This window comes from Artemia franciscana, chromosome 15 (genome assembly GCF_032884065.1).
Source record: "Artemia franciscana chromosome 15, ASM3288406v1, whole genome shotgun sequence".
NCBI lineage: Eukaryota > Metazoa > Arthropoda > Branchiopoda > Anostraca > Artemiidae > Artemia > Artemia franciscana.
Genome location: NC_088877.1, coordinates 19922131 through 19947972, shown reverse-complemented (window position 1 = coordinate 19947972; position 25842 = coordinate 19922131). Strand labels below are relative to the sequence as shown.

The 25842-nt window shown below is 34.7% G+C and overlaps 1 protein-coding gene across 6 annotated transcripts in view; it reads left to right on the top strand.

The window, feature by feature from the left end:
- LOC136036155 (oxysterol-binding protein 1-like) overlaps positions 1–24057 on the top strand; it is a 98893-nt gene extending 74836 nt beyond the window's left edge. For 5 of the 6 annotated variants that reach the window (XM_065718208.1, XM_065718207.1, XM_065718209.1 and 2 more), the window contains 2 exons: positions 16171–16365; positions 23788–24057. In XM_065718208.1, the coding sequence (XP_065574280.1) occupies positions 16171–16365; positions 23788–24042 (450 nt within the window). In that variant the 3' untranslated portion in view covers positions 24043–24057. Of the gene's footprint in view, positions 1–11080; positions 11843–16170; positions 16366–23787 lie in introns of those variants that run through there. The other variant, XR_010619644.1, reaches the window with a different exon arrangement.
- The last annotated feature ends 1785 nt before the right edge of the window (positions 24058–25842 follow it).

Sequence of the window (25842 nt, the reverse complement as noted above, 5' to 3'; positions counted from 1 at the left end):
TTGCACTTTTCTCTATCCCCTCCTATTTTGAATCTGAAGGTTTGGAAACTTGTTTCATTTTCACTCAGTCTTCGTTGGACCGTCTTGCTCCCCAGTGTCTCATTTGTTATGTAGTTTTTGTTGACGGAAATGCAGTTTGATTTTGGCCCATCTTGTGCAGGTCTGCGGGGCTCGTTTTCGAAATCTTGATCCTGTCGGAGTGTTCATCGGATTGGAAAGAGATTAGTGATCCGAGGAGTAAGTTTTAATAGTTCCCAAGAAACTTTGCTCTTTCCGTCGGAAGGGTGTCATACATTTACAATTATATAAATTTCTATACATCTGTGGAATATCCTGATCCATCTTTTCTTCGTTGACAGGCTCTTTTTGAAACTATTCGTTAAATTAAAGGCAATGGCTTTGCGTCATACCTTAAATATAAAAGTCGTATTTGACCATGTATATAATTTTACGGGAACACGAAGCTTCATTTTAGTATATGATACACACATCAGAGTTGTCAAGTTGTCAGACCGGGTGAGCGCGTTTGCACCATTTGGCTGCTTTTTGAGGCGGTTGCTGATTTAATTTTTCAAATCGGTGCATTTTATGGGGGGGGGCTTCGTTCATTCGGTGCGTTTTCACTAGAAATATGGCACTTTAAGAAAATCAGCAAAACTAGTATCGGTCTAGGGATCGAGCAGTACATAAGGAAGAGTGTTAAGACAACAATGCTTACTTCATAATATGCAGAATAATCATAGTTAACACACTTTGCAGGGGGAGAACCTTTATCTTTACTTCTTTCACTGTTGTACATTTTTTTTTTTTTTACAAAATTCAGAAAAAATGAACATGGTTTCAACTGCATTTTTCCGTTTTCAGATAATCTATATATGTAATTAAACATTATCAGTATCATTCAATAATTTTCCAAAAAAATAATAATAGACAAATACTGATAAATTAAGTTAGGTTAGATTAGTTTGATGGTGGTTGGTCTTTATTTATAACGATTTTCCAGACAAATAGAAACAGATATTTAAAAATGTGATAGAAAACCGGAAATACTGGGAAAATAGTGAAGATAAAGGTTCTCCCCCTGCAAAATATACTAAATAGGAATATTCTACATATTATGAAGAAAAGAATTGTTTTCTTAACATGTTTCCTTATGTACTGCTTGAACGTTATGCTTACACCGACATCTTTAAAAACGTTGCTCTCATTCATATCTTGTTAGACTCCCACCACTAGCAATGTGTCTGGCCAGAACATTTGTGCCTAGGTAGCTCCTGTCCGCGCACATAATTCAGTTCTTGTCTGAAACAAGCTACTGCCAAGGATCTGCTTATGGAATCGTGAAATCTGTGGCTTCGATTTCAAGTTTTTTCAATCCGGAAGCTTTTTTTTTTACCAAAATCATCATGTTTGATCTTAGAAGAAATATTCAAATTCATGTTTGACAATACTTCCGTATTTAAACATGTTCCTGGCCATAAACACATGCATCGGCATAGGCATAGAATTCTAGATAGACCTGCTTGTCAAATCCTCTTTTTTGTATAAGAACCAAGGGCCATATTTATGCAAGACCCAACTTTATTTTCTTAAATACCTTTCCTCTAGACAACATTTTTTCTGTTATTATTTTGTTTTCTTTTTTATTATTGTTCCCTTTAGTAAATCTGGTATTGTTGTATTTATTAGAAAGATAATAATACGGAACAAAGAAGACGAATTGTCATGTGGTGGTGCAGTGGGTGTCCTGTGGTGGCCGACGCAAGGACTTTAGTAGTCCACTAGCGTCATTAATCCTATACATCCTTACGTTCATACACAAAAAAGAGACGAATGGATAGAAAAAGAATTGATGCTCTATAATATTCGATTAAGCCTAAGTTCTTCTTTTTATCTGCTCATTCTAAAATTCAGGTCTGTTTCTTTGTATTGAAGATTGACTTGAAAAGATAAAGCTCACAAAGCAGAAGAAACTTCTTTTACTCCTACCCACTGTTACATACTCAGTTTTGTACCTAACATTACACAGTTAGATAACAAAATTAACACTCGCATTAACAAAAATTAACGATCCTTCTAGGGATCTACGCATACAGATAGTGATTATCTGATAGGACAGATTGAAAATCGTTGTAATTTTACATTTTAAATGAGGTGCTACTTGGCTACCTTTCTGCTGAAAGGGTGACAGAAGGGAGGACTAAGTGAAGCTTTCAGATGAAATAGGGACTTAGTTCATTTTGCACCAAGTCTGGGCTTGGCTTGTTTTTGCCAACAATTGACCCTTAATTCGAACGAAATTTCCAGCCGTGGTAGATGGCATGACTTCAGATCCGTGCGACAACGCTCCTTTCTTAGATCTCTAAGTTTTAATTCATTTTTTCTCTAAGATGTTTTGCTGCTTGGGCCAGGGAAACGTTGCCCATTTTGAACGTAGAATAGTTTAAAGAGAACATTGGGTTTGCATCCTAAAGAGGGATATCCCTTCTCTCAGTAAGCCAGCACCAATGATACAAATGGAATTTTTCATATATTATTCCATATTTAACAGTTGTTGAAAAGAAGAATGGTCTTAGACGATTTGTCCAATTCGTTGTTATGTGTTACACAAACGAAAAAAGGGGAGATGAGAAAGCTGTAGAAAATACAAACAACAATTATCTAATGATTTGAAGTGCTCGGATTATATACATGACCTGTAAAAACGGCCATTTGGATAGTTTCAAAAACTATGGACGTGAGATAATTCTTTTTCTAAAAATGTGTCCTGGTCGACGCTATTTTCAGCTCTAGTCAATTCAACTTTCGCACCAATTTGCAAAACTATCCGGTCGAGTGGAAACTAGACTGAAGTTTTTCTTGTGTTACCTATAGCTTATTACACAAAAGCTAATTTTTTGGTCATCTCATATATCAAAACACAACACTGGTCACGATTTAACAAAAAAAAAATTGGCTTGTTTGGAAAGAATTTATAGAATTGAAGCTTTTATTACTGTTCGGTTATGGAAGTGTTGACGATATATTTTTTTTTAATAATTAAGCTATTTCAGTAAAACAAAGAGAAAAGAAAGTAAAATTATACAATCGTAATATACGCACAGTAGTAAATATTTTCTTTGAAACATTCCTCCATCTTTCTCCCCTTTTAGAGGGAATAAGAGAAAGAACTCTTGTTTCAAAACACACAAATGAAGTAATTTCTAATCCAAGATTTTCTTCTTTTGTGTGTTTTCTACTCTTTATGGGAAAAGACAATTGCAAAAAATAGTGTTTTCGCTTTGCAAATTCTATAGCAATTTATAACTTTCATGTCCTTTTCCTTGGAAAACTTCAAACTTCTGATGCTTTGTTTGCAAACAAAATAAGGGGGCCTCTGTCTCGATGCACATCTGAATTAATTATAATTTCATAATTGTACTGTATTGCCAATAAATTACAGTAATTTATTTTGTAATTATAGTTGTAATTTATGCCCTGGGGGCATATAAGGTTTGTATAGAAAGTGTGGTCGTACAAAATTTGGAGGGGGCTGCTTGGACTGGTTATCAGAAGCTACAGTGCTCTTTAAGAATCAAACTAATTGAAGGACAGCTACCCTCCCACACACACACACGTCGTATTGTTCCGAAATGCATCTAATAGAAATTGTGGGATAGCCATTTTCTTCAAAACAGTTCAAATATCATATAACATGGCTTTTGGGGTTGAACAAACCCCCAAAGCCTGGGGGAAAGGGTTGCTAAATTATGCCGCGGGGGTATTTAAGGTTTTTATAAAAGGGATGGTTGTATAAACTTTAGAAGAGGTCTGAACAAGTTACTCTTAATCTCGAAAAGGGCGCTAAAACTTCTGATTAGCCATCTGGTGAGCCCCCTCTGAAGTTTATACGATCAACTTCTATATAAACCTTAAATGTCCACAGGGCATAGCTTACATCCCTTGCCGTGGAGGCTGGGGGGAGGCAGATATCCTCAAGACATAATTTCTGGATCTTTCAACTATGCATAATAAAATGGCTATCTCAAAATTTTGATTGAAAGGTTTTGGGGAAATGGTGGGCGTGGGAGGGGTTAAGTTGCCTTCCAATCACTTTCGACTACTAAAAAGGGAACTAGCCCTTAAATTTCGAATCGAATGAGCTCTTTTTAAAGTTTCTACGACAACTCTTTCGATACGAAGTTCCCTGTTCTAAACAAAAAATAAAGAAATAAAACATATTGTCCACATCGCTCTTTGGAATTAATTTGACAATTGAAATGATTTGACAATTGAACTGCTCAATTAAACTTCTGTTGCCTTTTTGCGATGCCAGTCTCTTATTTCTTCTGTTCTTTAGTATTTTCGCTACCTCACCACTTCATTACATATAAACTGCGGAAGCTGTTAAGATAGACCCTTATTGAAATTCTAATTTCTGGCAAAAATTAATGGTAAAATTAAAAAAGATGTACAAAATGTTGAATTTTGCAAAGTTGTTATTAAATAAGAAGGGAAATTGTGCTAAAGACAAAATTAATATCGGAAAAAATCTTACACAGATGGAAAAAAATCTATCTAGTTTCTGTTTAGTTTCAGTGGAATATTTTATTTTGCTCTGTAACATAACTCCTCGCTGAAACTTGGGCTTAAGTGAGATTTTATCGAACAAATTATTGGAAAGTCAAGCTGACACACTGAGAGAAAGAAGTACTCAAATCACAGGAAAATTAAAACCAGCTATGTAATAGTTTGCCATTTGGTTTCTTTTCTACCGAATAGTTTGACAATTGAACTGTTCATTTAAACCTATGTTGCATTTATGAATTCGATTTTGTTTGATTTGGGAAGTCATCAGCGAAACGAGTCCAATCCAATGTATGGGGTATGACTCCCTGGGTTCTCTTAGAGCTCTCGGCTCTCTTTGAGCTCTTGGTTCCAAAATGAATATTTGATTATTGAGGCGATCGAAGAAGACAAGGTTGTCCAGAAGACACTTTGCAGCTGATTTCTGACTAAGATCTGAGGAAGGCTAGGACCTCGTTATCACCTGAATGGGAAGATGTCGCCGCTGCAGTATCGCTTTGGGTCGAGTGAAGAGACTTCGTCGACGGCCTATGTGCCACTAATGGCTCAGGAGGAACTAAGGTCTAAGATAAGACGGTGTAGAAAAGTTTTTGAATTGCATGTGTCCGGATAGCATTAGAACTACAGACTAACTTCAGAAACTCGCATCATAGCTTATTGTCCATAGTATTGACAGAAATAATAGGATTTTTTTAGTTTTTATTGTCATTTGTTACTTCCTAATTTCGAATAATAGAAGTGTTTTCACAGCTTAGAGTTTTGTGTGATTAGCTTTTGATAATACGATCAGCGAGACCTTATGATCTCTTCTTGTGTGCTGCTTAATGACTTTGTGGTTACTAAATAATTTTTTTTTTTAGTGATTCTAAGAGAATTTAGATTCCATGGTTCACTGTTTACTACGTTACGCCTACTGCTGTAACCACGAAAAGGAAAAACAGCGGAAAGATACACCGGAGCACAGTCTCAAAAGAAACCGTTAAAATAGTATGTTGGCAAAATAAAGAGGACGAGTTGCGTGTGAAATGGAACCGGAGAGCTAGTAGTTTTATTGCAGACCCGCTAACCCTTAGCGCCACAGAAATACAAATTAAATTGTTATAGACCATATATAAACAATGGTTTCAAGCGGTAGAGATCTGTATTTCCGAGGGGGAGGGTCAAGATTAGGTATTTTAACTTTTGGGTTTCTTTCTTCGATGATACAAAATGATCTTACAAGTCTCTTTCTTGATTTGTCTAGTACCTATGGAGCTTTTAGTGACCGGTCATGCATCAGTATAAATGGAGAAGTAAATATGTTTACTCGGTATAGCAATGCATAGCCAAACTTTACTAGATCCTTCTAAAAGTTTGGTAGAAAACCCAGACTTTAACAGGGCAGAAGGATTTTCTTTTTTTCAAAATTCTAACAATCCTTTAGAACGACTTAGTAGATTTCGGATGTATTCCGTATTCCAGGTTTCAAAACGTATTAACTTTACTTTAACTATAGAAGTTACCTGAATTGACATCCACTGGGAGCGGTTGTGAAGTAACAACTGGCTTATTAGGTTTGTAAGAGTGAAATCCTTAGGGGTGTATTTCTACTCTTTCACTATAATTTAGTGTAATAATACTTTCAATATGTTTCAAACTGATGTTAATAGCAATGGTGATAATGGAGCACAGTTACTTCACTAAAGATGCTCATTAACTATCTTTAGTTAAAAGTTTCAAAAAAGTAAACCCAAAGTTACTTTTTTGTTGAACCTGGATTGGAGCTTCGGTACAACGATTGTTTCATGATAACAATACCATCTTTCACCCGGTGGCAGAAAATGATAGTTATTGGCACTTTGTGTGACGGAATCAACTTTTGATTTAAAAAGACACCCGATATGAGACCTCCGTCCAAATGAGACCTCTCCAGAACTTTAATCGAAACTTTTCGGACATAATGGATCCTGGTTGTTAAACCTGGTGTAACGTTATTACTGTCGGAACAATTTTCGACGATCTTCTATTTACTCCGTTGGCTCTATCTGATCGAATGAAATTATATTTTCATTTTCCTGGCGGTAGTCAATATTTATTTTCAAGGAACAAAGAAGGCCTCGGTGGATTGATTTAGTCAAAGACTCGAAGCCAATATCTTGTTCTTTGCATCAGGCAATACAGATTTTTGTTAACTATCCTGGGAATATACAATGAGGAAGAAGAATCCACTTAGATTTAAAATTTTATTTAGGTGATCTAACAAAGGTTTCTATGAAGATTAGTGACTCTTGACTTCTTGTGATTATGAAATTTCTGTAAGCGATCGCTTGTAAGCGATTTGAAAGTTTGAAAGATGATCATAGAAACAGTAAGAACATTAATATTTTTATTCTCCTAATTATTTGGTAAAATAAAGTGAGGTACCTAAGGCCTCAAAAAGTACATTGTTTGTCCTGTATTTAAAAATCTTTCCATGCAAGTAGTTTCGAATGAAAATGGAAGAGAGAATTAACTCCCTGATCTTCCTGAGAGGTCACCCACTTTCAAAATCCTGTACAAGAGGCGGCACGTGCCAAGCAAGGCGGGAACAGTGCCGAACATGGCAGGGCTGTGCCATACGTGGCGTAAACTGTAGCAAGTGTGATGTAACTGTGCGATACATGTGGGTTTCTGAGATGTTCACCAGTGATGGTAAGTGGATGCCGCCTTGGACCTTCCTTCATTTGTTGAAATATATCCAAACTAAGGTAACAAAATGGATGCTTAGGGGGGGGGGATAGGTGAAACTTCATCTATTATGTTGTGGCAGTTTTGAAGTTTCAGGAAAATTTTAGTTTTTAATGTCAAAGCATTAACATTGGAAGTTGAAATTGAGTGAGGAGAGTGGGGATTCCCTCTTAGAAAATTGTTCTTTATTTTGAAAATAAATTACACCTATATGCAGGGCTGCCGAAAGTTACGTTTGGACTTTGAACCAACCGGTTATCTGGTAAAGTGCACTTATTCCTCTGTTTTGGATTAAACAAGTTTATCTTTGTTATATTCTGGTAATTTCTATTTATTGCATTTTTCGGACTCGCTTCTATTTTAATTGTACGCATGCCCCTACCCCTATTGCTTTGAAATAGCCCTATTCTATATGCATAAGTGTGCTGAGTTTGCAGTTTTTAATTAGATTATAATGCAAAATTAAAATAAAGGAACCAATAAAAAATCTAACTCTCTCAAAAACTCTATGAAAAAAAATTGTGGACTCAAAACCAATTAGTAGAAAGTTTGACAGAGCCTTAGTTTCATTGCATCATAAATACCCAGCTAAAACTCAGTCTTACTTGAAGCTAAGGTTTTTGTTAATTTTTTCATTGGAGGGAGGGGGAGTTTGTCGCTATTTTGTCGTGGGGTATTGAGTGAGTTAGATTTATACTTGATTATGCATAAACTTATTTGGCAAGAACAATAAGATTGATGAATACAAAAATAGAGAGAAAAAAAATATATCAAAATCCGGAGGCAAAGTCATTCAGGGGGGGGGGGGGCAACCGGGTCAGATGCTCCAATCTTCGCAGCTGGGGGGTTGCCCTCTTTGATTCGGCTTTTTTCTTTTATCTGGGTCGGGAGGGGTGCCTGTAATTAAGTTTCTTCGGGCACCACCAACCCTAGGAACGGCTGTGTCTGGAGGCCCTTTAGTCTCAAATCATGGACCATGGGAAGATAAATTGTATCTTACAATTGTATAATTGTATCTAGACCCTATTTTCTGCATAAAACATTGGTGCTCCAAGCTTTGTCAATGTTCTTGTTTTTAAAATAATCCAGACCAAACCGGGCTGCTGAGTAATGTGATGATTTTTTAGTAATAGTGGTTGTATTTGCCAATGCAACAGCCGCTGTTGATGGTTTGACTAGTTTCAAGTGAGGGTGTCGTTCTGCATGTGGTTATATTTATTGTAAATTCAATCTTTATTTAAATTTAAGATAATGTGAATTATATGAATGCAGCGTTTCATGATTTCCAGAGTAAAAGTTAAAAATTCACAGTACTATTGTAAAATTCATGTTTACAATATTTGGTAGACTAGTTTTGAATTAGTTTTGCTTGTGATTTGTTAGCCTAATTGATTTTCTGGAGCAACCTTTGTTACGCAAAATTGTTTTGCTCTTTCATAAAAATAAGACTAGTTTCATGGTTTTCAATCGTGTCATCCACAGTTTGGTTCAGTCTATAGATTATGCCAGTGTTTCCACTTCATGATGGCAAGTTTTCCGTTCTGGTTGACCAAAAATCCGTAAAATTCCGACGACTGAAGCAAAAAATCCGTCAAAATTTCCGTTAAACAATCCTACAAATCCATCAGCAGAACAGTGTGCTCTGTTGAAACACTTCCTGGAGTTCAATGCTGTCCTCAGAAAAGATTCCACCAGATGCGTGGGCAGTCAAACGAGAAAAAGAAGCTGAAAATTCCATGTATTCACCCCTTGAAAAAAGCAGTGTGAACGGGGATAGATAAGAAGCCTGGACAAATGATGCGCTGGCTTCTTGAATTTCACCTAAAATATCATCAAGCTGAATTACGAATCAGTAAGTGCGTTCTTACCCAGAGTTGTCTTCCGAGTTCGTATCTTGTCTCTCCTTTTTTGCATTTTTAATGTAACTAATGACCACCACCCCCCCCCCCCGCGAAGATACCAAAATAGTTGTACGACGGATGTTTACCAGTTCATGGATATTTTTCATATAGTCCAGAATGTCGCAGAGTATCTCGTTGCCTGTGAATTGCTAAATGACTTCCACAATTATCTCATTGTGAAAAAGAACACAACTTCATAAAACAAAGTGTGTCAGTGACGCTTTTGCTTCATTTGGACTAGAGTATATCTCGTAATGCTCGTTTTTCAGTCTCTAGACTAGACTTTCTATCTGATCGTACCGCTCAAGCATACAATACTCTGTTGAGTGGTACACGAATCAGCCTGTTGTCTGAATCTAAGCTAACTTAGTAAACATTATCCTTTTATCGTGATAGACCACGATCTGTAGTTACTCACACCAGCTTCGGTCTGACTGCAACTTCTCCAGAGATTTATAGGCGAGCATCCGAAGATATACCTCTTCCAAAGCAAGGTATTACCTGACATTTTCCAGGGTCCAACTCTAACGCAGACGTCCCTCTGACGTAGGCTGCTTTCATAAACTTCATTGCCAATATACGGATCAGCAGCTCCACTTCTGGTTTTATATGATGGAAGAGCGGCTTTTCACTATAGAAGAGTGTTTTAAAATCATTGAATAATTCCAAAACATAGCTTTCAAATTCAAAATAGATTCTCAGAAGTGGATTAGCCAACGCTCCTGCAGCTCGATTGTTAGCGTGATTAGGGTCTTCGACAGCTACCTTGACACCTTGATTTAATTGTTTTGTATCTTGGCTAGAATTTTTTCAGCGCACAGAGCGACCGAATCTTTTAATTACATTCGTTTAACAACTCAAATATTAACACAGATTTCGATTTCTATTTACTTTGTCAAAAAAAGTTGAAGCGAAATCCAGTGCTACCACTTGTTTCTCTTTAAAAATCTGGCCAGGGATCTAAGACATCCTGAAAAATCTTGCTCAAGAAGTCCAAAAATCCTGTCGAAATTCCACTTTTATAGAACTTTGATAACCTGTGTTGTGCGACTTAAGTATTTGAAAGGATATACTTCCTTCTTTTTTACCAGGAAATTGCCCATGAAAATCGAAAAACTTCATGAATTCAAACATCAGTTAATGATACTATCCGCTTAATGAAATCCAACAAATAGACTAATAGTTGTCACTACGTAGAAAATAGCTTCTAGGCCTCATATGATTTGTAAGCCATACTTATGATAAGCACTAAGCAGATGAAAAAAATTTGGTACAACCTTTCTCTCTCATACAACCTTGACACAAAGCATAGTAAAAAATAAAATAAAAGTAAGCATCGGTATTTTGTTTACCGCCCTCCCACTATAGCTATTTCAAAGAAGTAAAATAGTCCAGGCAATTCACAGATTTTCAGATTTTTCTGCGGTATTTTAGGCGTACAGTTAAAAATGGACGAAGAATTAAAATAGAGCTTCAATTATGGCTATATACTAATTATATACTAAATTCCTAATTCTCGCTGCAAACGGCATTCTGTATTTTCAAAAATCTAAAAAAATTCTACCAAGGTCCAAAAATCCTGGATATTAGGATAAATCCTAGAAAGTTAAAGCACAGGCGAAAGCCTCAATATAGGAAGTATCACTTCCTAGGCTAAGCAAGTCTTTCTTTGTGTTTTTGTTAAATATCTTTCTTTGTTTCCATTGTCGAACACCGACTTTGACCCTTCTGGAGAAGCAAATACCAGCTAAAATACCAGCCGTTTAATACCCACTAAAAGGTGATTTCTGCCGGTATGGTTAAAATCAAGTGGCATGAATAAAATCAAATAACTGGCTAAAATCACATTTCTAACTCCTACTATGTGGCTACACTCTGCTATTCTAAGACTGACATACTTCTTTCAGGTATTCAAGAAACCGTGTAACTGCGTATAACATTCTGTCAGTAAAGCAAGAAGGGAAAGCTACGAAATTCAGTTCTTGAAGTAGCCTATTTACTAACGGCGTATCGTATCAACGTATACAACAAAAGACCTTCTCCGTTTCTAATATTTTCCTCGCTTTAATATAACACAGTACTAACTCCCGGCATAAATAAATCGCGGGAATCAACCTGACCTGATGACTCACTGCATAGCTCACGGTTGCTTGAAAAGTGGATGCAACTTGATCATGTTAACCCCAAACCGGTTTCTGGACTGGAGTAGGCAAGCTAATTAGTCCGGGAATCGACCCTGGTTGAAAAATAGTCGGAACGGAAAACAACAAAGAAACAACAGTAAAGATTGACACTAAATTCAATTCTTACATAAAATCTTTGAAAATCCGGAAATCCGACGGATCAAATTCTCATCCGTCGAAGACTCAAAAAATCCGTTTTTGACGGAAAAATTCGTCAAAGTGGAAACGCTGGATTATGCTTGTATCGTCAGCATTAAAGTCGTGCGATCATTATTTTGTACTGGTCTAACTCTAACCGGTTTCTCAGTTTCCTCTTATTGAACACTTTGTTAAAATAGAACCATTTGAAAGTAGCCTATATATATTGTGTGGGGAAATTGTGATACAAGTGAATGAAATGAAATCGGAGGCTCACTGTTCTGAGATGTGTTTACCATTCTATCGCCTAGTGGAAATCCCGAAGGCGGAATATTATTGCTTTTACAGGTGTGTTTAGTGCTATTATAAAATCCAATTAATTCCCAGTAACAAAACTGAAATGGGTATTATGATTTTTTGTGTATCCTGCTAATGGAATCTGGGTCAGATTTGCCTCTCACTCAATCGAACTATCTTGACTTTTTCTATAATTAGCCATGGCTGGCTGCCCACAGCTACTTGATTTTAATTCAAACTAAAATCGTTAAAATCAAAATCATCAATTGAATTAAAATCAAGTAGTTGTGGGCATCAAGCCATGGCTAATTGTAGATAAGCCAAGACCGATAACCCGATTGAGTAAGAGGCAGACCCTCTATACTTTATCTCCCCCTGCCCTAATATGCAAATACATGCCTAAAATTATATAAGTAAAATGCATTCTTTCGCATGTCGCTTGTATCTGTGGCTATAAAACTGGTTTTCTCAGATCCAAAATTCTTGAAAATTAAGAAAAACAGGTCTTTAAAATGTAATAAGGAGGTGAGAGGAGAATGGGGACCCCTAGGCCCTTTAAACAAAAACTGAAGAGTTACCAACAAAATTTGGCAGATAGTTAATGGGATTAAGTTCCAAAAATCAACAAATTCATAACTTGGTAAAGAGCCACTCATTGGAAAATCTTTGTCAATTCACTGATTAGCTTTTAATTGGATGTAAAGATAGGTATTTTCTAAGAAATTGCCAAAACTATTTATATCCAGTTCTAAAAAAAAATTGCTTGCTTATATCATCGAACAAATTTAAAACCTTCAATTAGGATTAACTAGATATCTGGTAAACTCAAAAGATCAGTAGTGGGTTTGAAATGAATAAAATAATCTGGGAGCTGGCGTTTACCCCCCCCCCCCCTGGAAAATACCACCTCGCGGCTTTCCGGTCTCCAATCACTTATGACTTGTTAAAAAAGGACTAGAATTCTCGATTTCTGTTCGAATGAGCACCCTTTGAAGTTTCAGTGACCATGAGGTGGAGCTGGGGATGAAGAAGGGAAAGTTCCCTTCCTATACGGAAAAAAATCTGCTTATTTTGGGGTCTAATGTTACTCTTTACTTTCATAGTACCAGCGTAGACTATAAATATTCCCTGAAATCAAGAGGGATGAAATATCATTTTCTCATTTTTAAAGTGTAAAAACCCCCAGAAAAAATAACCACTCAAACAAAAGTTCTGGTTACGGCCCTAGGAATTATATATTAATTTCTACCTCCACCATCCCCTCGTCTCTCCCTTAGAACTAATTCTATATTTATCTAAAGGCTCAAAGAGAGTTGGAATGTTTTGGTATTAAAATGCACTCTTTCTCTTTGAAAGTCTCCCTCTCTCCCTAACTAGAAAACAGTCGTAGAACCCCATTGTAGAGGTTTATAACCCATATATGCAAATATTTGAATTGTAAATCAACAGAGAATTTACCTAAGATAGTGAAACTTGTTTAGCCTTAAAACTAATTTGGCTAGTTAGGAAGGGGGGGAGGAGGTGCCTTAAAGGGTCCATTTTAATGCCAGAACATCCCAACTCTCATTGAGCCTTAAGATAAATACAGAATTAGTTCTAAGAAAGAGACAAGGTGAGATTGGAGGTAGAAATTGATTTATAATCCCCGGGGACTTTTGATTGTTTTTTTTTTTTTGAGGGGTGGGGAAATTAATAACGCATCAAAATGTGGAATTGATGTTTAATCCCTCTTGATTTCTCTGAGTATTTCTGGTTTACGCTGTTATTACGAAAGAAAAGAGTAACATTAAATCCCAAAACGAGCAGAATGTATTCCATACGGGAGGGAGGCTGCCCCCTCCTCATTCTCACCTTCGCCTCATGGTCGTAGAAACTTTGGAGGATGCTAATTCGATCAGAAATTGAGAGTTCTAGTCCTCTTTTTTATAAGTCAAGTGATTGGAAATCAACCAGCCACGGGGGGATTTTTTTTGGAGGGGGGGGGGGGGTCAACGCCTAGACCCAACTCATCCACCCTCATTGACAAGAATTAATCTCTGGATGCCTAAACATATTTTTTTTTCATGTTTGTTTCAGAATCTGCAGATATCCCTTCTTTTCCTAATAATGGTTCATAATATGACAATTTTATTGTTTCATAAATGAATGATCATTTAACTTTGGCTCTGTTACGAGGCACTTCTAGAAATTTATTTGCTAAATAAAAAGTAATACGCACAATTTGAGTAGTGTAGCTAATGCCTTTGTTGACTTCCGCACTGAAGTAATCCGGATTGATCAATGAGTAGCCCAGTATTAGCATTCAGGGCATTTCTCAATTTTTCCTGATTTGAGGCAAGTCGTGAGCTTTGATACGAACACGATGATCTGCTGAAGACTTTATTCTCTAATTTATTCGTCCTTTTGCTTATAAGCAAAGTAGTTCTAATATATATAGTCGCTGATAAATATAAACGAGCAAATAAATACGTTATAAAATTCTAACTCTGTAGCTAAATAGTTTTTCTGCGTTATTGAGGGATTTGTTAACAGTCAATTTATCGTACACCACTGTATTTGTCAAGTTTATTGGAAACAGCCTTTTTCAAATCATCCTTTAAATTAGTTTAAATTCCCGATACAGTAAATTTTAAGCTGTTGATAGATAAGACAGTACTTTTGTCGATGTAAATTATTTCGTAATCGCTTATTCACTCTTCAGTTGGAATAATTGATAAAATCTTGCACGGTCAAAAATTTTAACATCATATTATTTTAAAACCTTTGGCACCAGTTTTCGTAATGAATAAATTGAATGTTAAAATCTGTTTTAGATTTTTACATTAAAGAGCATTGGCAACTTTTTAGAGTGAAAACTGGCGCTCGTTTAAAAATAATCACAGACACCATCTAGCATTTGGTGTTCTTAATATTTTTTTTGAATTTTCGTAATTGTTTTTTTTTTTTGAAACTGACAATAGACGCTTATGACTACACTAATATTTCCTATTTTATTAGTTTGGTTTTATTACTCTAAAAATTACACTAGAAATGCCAACAGCACAAGAAAAATGCCCAGATGGCGTTGATGTTTCTATCAACACTAGTGCTAGTTTCCACTTTTATAAGGTACCTTACTCAATTTTGACTTCATATTTCTTTCCTTTTCCATCATTTTGATAAAAAACATAGAAAAGAAAAAACTTTTCCAAGTCTCTTACTTTAAAAAAATACGATAGCTCCTATTAAAACTCTGATTTAATGTTTAGACTGTGTAAAAAAAACCAAAAAGAATAATTACACGAGTTTAAATATGATTAGTTGTCCTTAACTTGGAAAAGAATAGAATTTGCTGAATACAAAGATTTTCCTGAATTGTTGTGAATAAAGTTGCAAATAATAAGAAACAATTCAAAGATTTTCGTGTGCAAAAAAATTACGAAAATAAAGATATTTGACTACAATTTTTTTAAATCAGCCGAAAAGTTTCTATCCAAGTCACATATAATTGCTCAAGGATGCAAATTAGTTTTTGAATTTGTTGCACAATGTGACAAATGAGTTTGTTGTTTGTATAAACCAACGTGAAAGCGCAACTAAATAAACAAAGGCTTGTGGTTTTGGCATACCAAAAACTATAAATATAATAAGATCTTAGGTCATAATATCTTAAAAATGTTATAATTCATAGTAGAATGAACACCTAATAAACACTTTTCACGCAGTGTGCCTTGTTTTAGCGGGGTGTGCCTTTCAAAACTGGGCCAGTGTTTTCTGCATGGCTAGGAGATTTTGAAAAAATAAATTATTTGAAAGAAGAAGGGTGAACTTTAGCTTGCCGCATCTTCATCGAAACGATTGAATGTACACTTTGATTAATTTGAGCATTTATGAGGCAAGATATGTTTTCCGAAATTTCTATTATTCGTCCTACTTGAGTTTTTCACCTGTTATTAGAACTATTTTTACCTTGTTCAGTTTTCATTGTTCTTTTTTTTATAAGCAAGGGGAGGGTCCTTTCGTTATCGAATTACAAAGCCTGTCGATTATTTCTATAATTTTTTTTGATTTTCGTACGACACGCAACATGTCTGTTTTTCGCAAGATCCTCCTCCTGTGAAACACATTACTACGTATGTGCCTGCCTGAACCGTAGATGTTCTGAACACTAGGCTGACTTGTTATGCATCAAAATCATTCGACTTTATTTTGTCTTAATTTTTTTTGTTTCTGCTGGGTTTTTTTTCTCGACATTTTAATTTATACATAGCAGACTAGGAAGGAGGCAGAGGGACAAATTATACAAACAAAAGATCCAGTAAGATATTTCTGGTATTAGTAGTTTACTAGCACCAATTTTGGTATTAACGAGCATTCAAATGTTTTGTTTCTTTTTCCAGGCAGCCGCAGAAGATGTAGATGTTTCGAATGGTACTGTTGCCCCTGCTACATCTAGCTCAGCTATACCAGCTGCCAAAAAACGGCAAAGAAGAACTCGAATACCTGACAAGCCATACTTACGGATTATGCCCTGGAACTTATGGACTATATTGAAGAACTATATAGGAAAAGAATTGACGGAAATCCCCATACCAGTAAGTGAAATATCTAGAAGATGTTAACTATTATTATTATTATGAGTGAACAAAAAACAGAGTTGAGCTTCTTACTACAAAGGTCCCTTGCTTCCACGTGAGATATTAGTTTATATTTTCATCAATGAAATATTAACATTTGTGTCGGTTTTCGTTGGCCTTAAGCTAAAGACTATGAAACTAATAGGACTTCACAATCTAGCTGGTCTCTGAGAGAAAAACCATCAACAGCCTCTAGTTATTTGGAGCAAAAATCTAAGTAATTATCGACCTATTAGTGGTATCTAACCCTTTTATCAAATTTCGAAATTTCGTGTTGACAAAATTGTCATTAACCAAAAGGTTGTTGGGAGGGCTGAAGGCAGGGAATGGCAATGGAATTCATTAATTGCTTGGGCATTTTTACTTTTTTTTAAATAATAATGAGCAGAATGTCTAGTTGTTTACAGGAATGTTAATTTTGTTTATTTCCATAATTTGCTTGATTTTAAATTGACCTTCGTCTTTTTTGAAATTCGGTATTGAGTTTATACCCATTTGTTTGTTTTTGCAGACTGTTGTAACACAACAAGGGCAGGTATGGAAAAAAATTCCAAAGCTGCCAGTAGCAGAATTCGACTCCATTCTAAACGCTGTCGGCACTTTAGCAGCACAATTTATGTTCTGATAGCTTTTCTTTAAGCAAAAAGTATTTCTACATGTAAAAATGGTATTTTCAGATAAAATCTTCCAACAAATTGGAAAAAAGCCAAAACTACCCCACTTTTTGCACGGCAGAAGGAGGGAGGGTCTCCCTTTTCCTGTTATAGTCGGGTCGTCAACGAGCTAGAATATATAATAGATACAAGAAATAATTTTAAGTAATATTTTAAGCTACGAACGGTAGTATGTATACAATTTTGATTTCTGATAATTTTGCGCTGATGCTTAGTTTAGAGAATTTTGTTCTGATAGACCATGGTAGATTAAAATCAGAGAGGATGAGAAATCCTTGCTGAATAATTAGCTCCGAATTGAGACGTTGCGGCCCATATTTCTACATAAATATGGGGAAAAGAAAGAAGCAGAAAAGAACTGAAAATGCATCAAGTGATAATGACCCATCAAACCGCTCCATGTTTGATATTTCGGATGCATCAAGTGGTCTAAATTCAGTGTTTTCGAAAGCTAATGATGAGTTATCTTTAAAATCTTTGGCTGATAATTTCACTCAGATGTTAGAAATTGTAAAAGATAATAAGAAGGTTTTGGAAGATAATAAGAAGGTTTTGGAGTCAATTGATGGTAGATTAAAAACTTTGGAATGCCGTATTTCAACAGTGGAATCTGGACATACAAATTTAAAAACAGAAGTTAATCGTGTTGAAGCTGAAGTTACTGGTGTGAAAAGCGAAATTGATGAACTCAAGAAACATCTCTGTGTTGTCTCGGAAGAGGCTCGTTTCTTCAGAGATTCTACATCTAATTTAACAAACCGCCTAATGTCCCTTGAATATAGATCTAATGACAGCAACCTAATTGTGTGGAATGTTCCGTGTGAAAGCCAAAATGAAGCTAAAGTTATTTTTGAAAAAATTTGTGAGGACGGTCTGCAGATGTCTGAAGTACCGGAGTTCTCTATTGTGATGGTAAAGAAGGAGAAAAATTTTTTTAAAGTGAATGTTCGGTCATCTGATGTTAAGGTAGATATATTAAAAAGAGGTAAACGGCTGAAAGGCAAGTCAGTAGCTAATCACATTAACATTCATTTGAGTGATGATGCACCTATTTCTATTCGTGTTGCTAGGAAAAAGTTATTTGCAATGAAGGATAAATTGACTGCACTGGGTATATCGTCTTGGGTTTCAAATTCCGTTCCGCCAGTTATTCGTGTCGAAAGAGCAAATGGAGTGAAAGCTGTTTATCAATGTGACCAATTAATTCCCGAAATAAGCCAACCAATGTGTTTAGGAGGTGTTCCACAGTGAAATTATAATTATGTTGTATGTCCATGTAAATGTTTTTTTTTGTTTTTGTTTTGTGTTTTTTTCTTTTTTCTTTTTCCCTTTGCTTATATTTTTTTCTTTTAAATGTATGTTTGTAGATGTTGTTTTTGTTGTCAAGATTAATTTATGTCAAAGAGAAAAGTAAATAATTTCCCTTTTTTTCCCCCTTTTAGTGAGAGTGTGTGGTGCATTTGTGTGTGTATATTGTGTAGGTATCCGGTAAATAAATATTGAGAATTATGTTAGTTTGCAACTCATTCCTTCCTTGGCCGATATTGGAAAGGAAAAGTATTGCTTGTATCTTTTTTCTGTTTGTATATTTTCTTAATCTATTTTCTTTTAATTCACTTATTGCTTGTATTAAGGATAGTTATTTCAGTCATATTATTGTTCGTTATATTTATTTCCGTTTTTTAAAGGAAGTTATTAAGGGCTCTTTTAACTTTCATTCGTCCCGGGATTTACTGAGAAGAATAATATTGGATAGTTATGATGATTTTTTCTCACTTGACCAGTACCGTTTAAATGATTTTGAAAATGGTTGTAGATTTTGATAGATTGCGTCCACTTGAGAATAGTCCACTTAATTTGGCCCATTTGGAGATAATAGATGAAAGTAGAGGGATTGATGATTTTGTTGTAGAGGAAAGTAAAATAGCAGTACGGTATATTAGCCCGGTTGATATTTCTGAATCGATGCCTAATGATTCTCTTACGGTTTTCCACTTGAATTGTCGGGGACTGCAAAGCAGTGTAACATATTTAAATGAACTATGTATGTTTTCTGGAATTCAAATATTAGCTCTAACTGAAACTTGGTTACAGAATCATAATTCTAGTTTATTAGAAATAGGTAATTATCGATTGTGTCTTAAGAATAGGGAGACTCGTCAGCATGGTGGACTGGGTGCTTACATTAGAAAAGACTTGCTAGTTATAGAAAGAGATGATTTAAGGGTTAATAGAGAAATGGTATTTGAGAGCTTTGTATTAGAGGTTAGCAAGAAATCCAAGGTGTTTTATTTGGTTGTTGTTTATAGACCTCCGTCGAGCAATATTAATGAATTTTTTATGTTACTAGAAGAACAGTTGGACATGATTAGGAGTAGAAACTTACCTATATTTGTGTGTGGTGATTTCAATATTGACCTAATGAATTTGTTTATTAATACAGAAGTTAGCCAGTTTTTAAATATTATGCTGAGTTATGGGTTGAAGCCTACGATTACAGTCCCAACTAGGGTTACTATTAATTCAGCATCGTTGATTGATAATATTTTTGCTAATGTCAGTTACTATAATGCAAGTGTGATAATAAATGAAGTATCTGACCATTTTGGGATATTTTTGAGTGTTCAAAATTTTTTTAGTAAAGGTACTAGGCTTAACTCAAATTCACAAAATAGATATAAAAAAGTGATCATTGATAATAATGTGCTCATTCTTTATAAAGTAAAGTTAGAGAAATGTAATTTTGAATTTTTAAATAGTAATGAACTAGATATTAATGCTAAGTTTCAAAACTGGTATTCAATTATAAATAGTTTATTGATTGATTGTAGTATTTGTAAAAATGCAACTCGTCGTAGAGAAACTCCAAAGAAACCCTGGATCACCCAAGCTCTTTTAAAGGCTATTATTAGAAGAAGATATTTGTTCAAAATGTGTGCGGCTAGTAATAGTGTAAGTGATAAAACAGAATACAAGATTTATAGTAACCAGTTAAATGCACTACTTCGTAAAGCCAAAGCTGATTACTATCGTAATAAATTTAAATCTTGTGAAGGTAACCCTAGAAAAACATGGCAAATTATAAAATCCGTCGTAAGTCCTAATAATGATGGTATATTTCCTGACGGTATACATAATGATAGTACAACTGCTGATAGAATGTGCCATCATTTTGCTAATGTGGGAAAGGATTTGGTCCAAAGTATAGTTATTTCTGAGCATGAAGGTAGTTTTAAGAAATATTTATCGAATGCAAGTGATTTTTCAGCGTATTTGAAGCCAATCAACGCTTCTGAGCTTTCTGAAACATTGAAAAATTTAAAAATTGGAGCTTCAGGCTCTGATTTTGTAACAGTTAAAACTTTAAAGTATATTTACCCTGTTATTTCCGGTCATTTAGTGTATTTATTTAATGAATGTTTAAGGACTGGGGTGTTTCCAAGTTGTTTTAAAATTGCAAAAGTTATTCCTGTCTATAAAGGTGGAGATAAAAATGTACTAGGAAATTATAGGCCCATTTCTTTATTACCAGTAGTATCTAGATTGTTTGAGAAATTGATAGTTAAAAGAATGGTTGAATTTTTGGAGAGTAAATCATTTTTTAATCCAAATCAATTTGGTTTTCGGAAGGGTTTATCTACTGAGCATGCTGTTTTATTTTTGACAACTTTTGTGAATGATGCGTTGGATAATGGTATGAAAGTCGCTTCTGTTTTTCTTGATATTGTAAAAGCTTTTGACTGCGTTGACCATTTTATACTCATTGCCAAATTAGAAAATTACGGTTTTAGAGGACCATTTCTTGAATTACTGTCCTCGTTTTTAAAAGAAAGAACTCAATATGTACAACTAGGAGATAATGTTTCTTCAGTCAGTAGTGTTAAATTTGGAGTACCTCAAGGATCTGTTCTTGGTCCCCTGTTATTTCTAATTTTTATAAATGATTTATGTAGAGCTTTTAATATGATTTCGTATGATCTTGACATTGGATGTGACGGGGAAAAAGTAATTGTTCCCAGCTTTGCGGATGACACTCATATAACTGTGGCTGCACGAACAGGAATTCAGCTGTTGAGTCGTATTAGTTCTTGTCTGGAGTTTGTACACAATTGGATGAAGCTTAATAAGTTAAATTTGAATTATAGTAAATCTTGCTTTTTATTGTATGGTAGGAGCTCAAATTATTACCCTTGGATAGATAGACTTAATATTGCTGATATGGGTATTCTAAGAATGAATTGTACAAAATATCTAGGAGTTTTAATTGATGAATGTCTCAGCTTTAGAGAACATATAGATTATATTAGTCTTAAACTCGCTAGGAATGTTGGCATTTTAAGAAAGTTGCAGTATATTTTCCCAAGAGATATTTTAAGAACAATGTATTATTCCTTAATTCATCCTTATCTGCTATATTGTTGCAATGTTTGGGGTAGTACATTTCCTTCTCATCTCGATCGTGTTCGAGTTTTGCAGAATAAAGCGCTTCGAGTGTTATGTGGTGTAGGTTTTAAAGACTCGGTACAAAAGAGGTATATAGAATGCAAAATCTTGCCTTTAGCAGGACTTATTATTTTTTATCGAAGCCTGTTTATATATAAATATTTTCAAAATTGTTTACCAATATGTTTTAAAAGTATGTTTGAATTAGGAAGTGATATTCATACACATTCTACGAGACAGTCCGATATAATTCGTCGTCCGCTTACTATTACTCGTAGATCTCAATTCTCTATTCGGCATCTAGGACCCCATGCATGGAATTGTTTACCTACGACTTTGAGAAATTTGGATAGCTTTCTTGAATTTCGGCGGGAATTAAAGCTATTTTGCCTTAATATTTATGGTTTTGATAGTTGAGTGGACCTCAAGTGGAGCCAAGATGTTGGTTTTGATTTTGGCGATACTGGTAAAGTGGTTTTAGTTTCTTTTTGTTTTGTCTCTTTTGAAGTGTAAATCCGTTTCGATTGAAATGCAGGGTAATTGATTTTTTCTTCTTCTTCTTTCTTTCTTTTTACTTTTCCTTTTCTTTTCTTTTTATTTTTTCTTCTTTTTCGTATTGTTTTATATGTATGTGTATTGGGGTTGTAAGCCCAAACAAGCTTTGCTTCGGGCCATTTGCTTGTTTTGTTTTGTTATTTATATTAATAAACCCATCTTTCTCTCTCTGAAAATAGCTGCTTGAATAACTTAATTCTTTCTCCTATGATAAACAATATGTGTGATAAGTCTTTTTCTTGAGGATTACTACTAAATATTGTCTGAATCAACTCTAAGTATCTCTCTGAGCTCGTGAAACTGTCCATTATGGTTTTACCGGATTTAATAATATTTACTTCCTTGTTGTTATTTCTATCTAATTCATATCCATTCTGGGTGGTTGTATGGAGTCACTATTCCTTCGACAATAAATCCCACCCCCCTTCTTTTTACCAAACTAAAGGCCTTTGCAATAGTTGCAACGCTATTAAACAATTTTTGCTAGGAGTTAATATTCCGAAAAATTTCTTCTTTGGAAATGGTTTTGCAAGTCTTGTATAAAATTGTTTTCTTTATGTCAGCGTCCACAGAGAAGGTTAGAGGTGTTTGTCCTCTTTGGGAGTCTAAAAACACAAATATCTTCCGAATTATATTCGAAATATTGCAGTTTTATGGCAGAATCGTTTTAGACCCTTGCCTTCTCCTAAAAATATGTATGTTTTTCATACATATTATGTATATGTATGTTTTTCATATATACTCTACCAAAATCACTTTTTTCGTAAAAAAAATGCTACAAATTAAAAATTGTTGAAAGTGCTCAAATCTGTTTGTACACTATCTCTGAGCTTTTATTTGATTGTGTTCACTGACGCAATCGAAACATGGTAAATTATTTTGTAATTACTGAGAGTTATGTCCTTTTGACAAAGTAGAGCTTGTAAAATACCTAATGAGCTTGTATTTAGTGCTGTTTTAATTGAAAATAATAACTGAAAAGCTGACGTTACTTATGCCACACCCTGTAAAGTATATAAAATACACCAGTATCAATAACAGCTTTAATAAAGTTTCATAAAACGGGTCAAATTTGAGAAGGGGTTGATACAAAACTATTTTTAAATAAACTATTTTGAAAACTATATACTATAAAACTATTTTGAGTAAAGGTTTACTCATACGAAAGCTTTCAGTGTAATAGTTGAGATAAGATTATATACTCATCTCATTTTTCTTCTTCTTCTTAAGAAAACTACCTGGAATCTTAAACGGGCTCCTCTTGGCTTCCAACTGTACTTTTTCACATTCATATTACAATGCACAAAATATGTAGTTCAACATTGAAATACAATGTAAGACATAATCCATAATTTGATTGTCTTGTGGAAAGTGCAAGTACTCAAGCTGCCTGTTCCCCGCAGTTTATGACCTACAGGCCGGCTGGTACCGATACGGCCCTTCCTGCTAGCTCAAACTCTCTTGTGCACAAGTTTACAATTGATGTAATAAACACAAAATAAATCCAGTAATGATGAATCGTGCAGGGGTATTTAAACCATCCGGTACTGCTGGATGGGTACTCGATTTGAGTTGTCTCTTGGCGCGCGTTAGTGCTGAGAAATAACCTTCTAGGGTATTAAAAACGCAGATCTGATTTTTACTTTGTATCATGACGAATTTCTAAGCCTTGCAATTCTTATTTTCTCAAGAGTATCTTTCATTTCAGTTTAATTTCTGTGAACCCCTATCTATGTTGCAAAGATTAGTTGAAGATTATGAATACAGTGAGATATTGGACAAAGCTGCCATGGCGTCAGATAGTTGTGAGCAACTTGCGTACGTAGCTGCTTTTACTGTTTCCAGCTATGCGACGACAAGTAATCGGACAGCAAAGCCCTTTAACCCGTTACTCGGTGAAACATATGAGTTAGACAGAACTGATGACCTTGGATGGAAGTGTATCTCGGAACAGGTATGGTAACATAGAAATCTAGCGATAAAAACCAGAGAGAGCATGAACACTTCCGGCTAAAAAAAGAAATCTCTTTTGTTTCAATGTTAGTATCTTGGGCAGAGGTCTTAGGCCTTTTTTTTATACATCGGTCAAAGCTGAATGATTTTTGAGTCATCATTGTAAGTCTTAAAATATAATCGTTTCTAAAATAAGATATTCGAAAACTAAAAAAAATTGACACTGGGTTCAATTCAGCAGTGTTTGGTAAACTTTGTCTAAGTCTAGGTCATTGCAAGTCTAAATTATTGATATATTTCTTTGTAAAATTCCTGGCAGATCGATATATGTCGTCAGATTTCTTGTTACAAAACAAAATAAAAAAGAGAAGAAAATGATTGCACTTAGGATATGATTTATAACATCTCTAAGCTAAAAAAGGCACCGTCAAAATTGGAACTCCCCAAAAAGTCAGTCCAGAATTCAGAAAGTAACTTGCAAACAATATCGAAATGTAAAGTTCATGCCAATAAGTGACATACAGACGGTCAATTACTAGGTTTAAGACTAATAGCTATACATGAGCTTGTCGAAATAAAATCTTGGAAAATTTGTTGGAGCAGGGTTGTCTAGTTTTGAATTTTTTGCATATATTACATTGGTAATCACAATATTTGGCACGAGAAATTTATGTATCGTTTTATTCTGGAAGTTTTATATTATGCTGAAATCGGAAAATTTAATTTATCGCTTTTCTGTTGCCCATATTTTTAAGTGCCGTTTTTTTTTTTTTTTTTTTTTTTTTTGTCCGCTTCTTTTTGTGAACTTTGGGTATTCTTGCTAAACCCATTGTTTTTAAAAATTTCCTAAAACGGCAGTTTTTCTTTCTTGTACCAAACGTTCCTTGCGTAATATTTCTTTTCTTTTTTCTTCTAAAAAAAAAAATAAAAATAAAAATTTGAAATAGTGACCATACAAAAATCAAATCTGTATTAGTAAACTTTTTTGAGCAAGGTTTTTTCTTATCGAGATCACCAAATCAAGATCGGCAATTTTGTAAAAAGAAATGTTCAAATATATAAATATCGTCATCGACAATTAAACGACATTCAAGACAATTAATGATAATTTAGCTGACGAACCAATTATAATCAATGGTTAAAGCATCTGAAATGGCATAATTTCAACTCCCTTCAATTAATTGTATTTTTTTTTTCAAAATGCTAGAAAAATAATGGGAATCATTAAAATAAGTCGACAAGCCTGATATATCTGATCAATTTTATAGTTGGGTTCTGTAATGTGAATTAATAAAATAGAATCGTCCCATTTCTTCAAAAGTATACATTGTAAATCGCTAAGTAATCCTAATGATCAACGGTTTGCATGGATGCCCACAAGTTGCATTTTAGGGGGGAGGGTCTTGCCTGGTCTAAATGGTACTTCCAAATCTGTATAATTTAAATCCCGTAAAAAATATAGAAATATAAAGCAGTTGCATTCAGCCTATTCAGTCTGGGGTACTGGTGCCCCTTCCCCCTATGGTCGCCCATGACTATTTGTCTCTGGGATTAGATTGAAAAAATTAATTTAAAAAATGAGATCGCTCAGCTTGAGGATAAAAAAATTTTAAGGAAAAGGAAAAGAGGAAAAAGACAAACGTTGAACTGGCTGGGAACGATGAATAATCTGCTTACCCCGAAAATTGTTCCAGCTAAGTTTATGGAAAATGATAAAAATAAATGAGCGAGTGGTTCTACTTACCCCTTACACAATGAATTATTACAATGAACCAGCAAGAAGTAGATTAGTATTTAATAACTAACAACG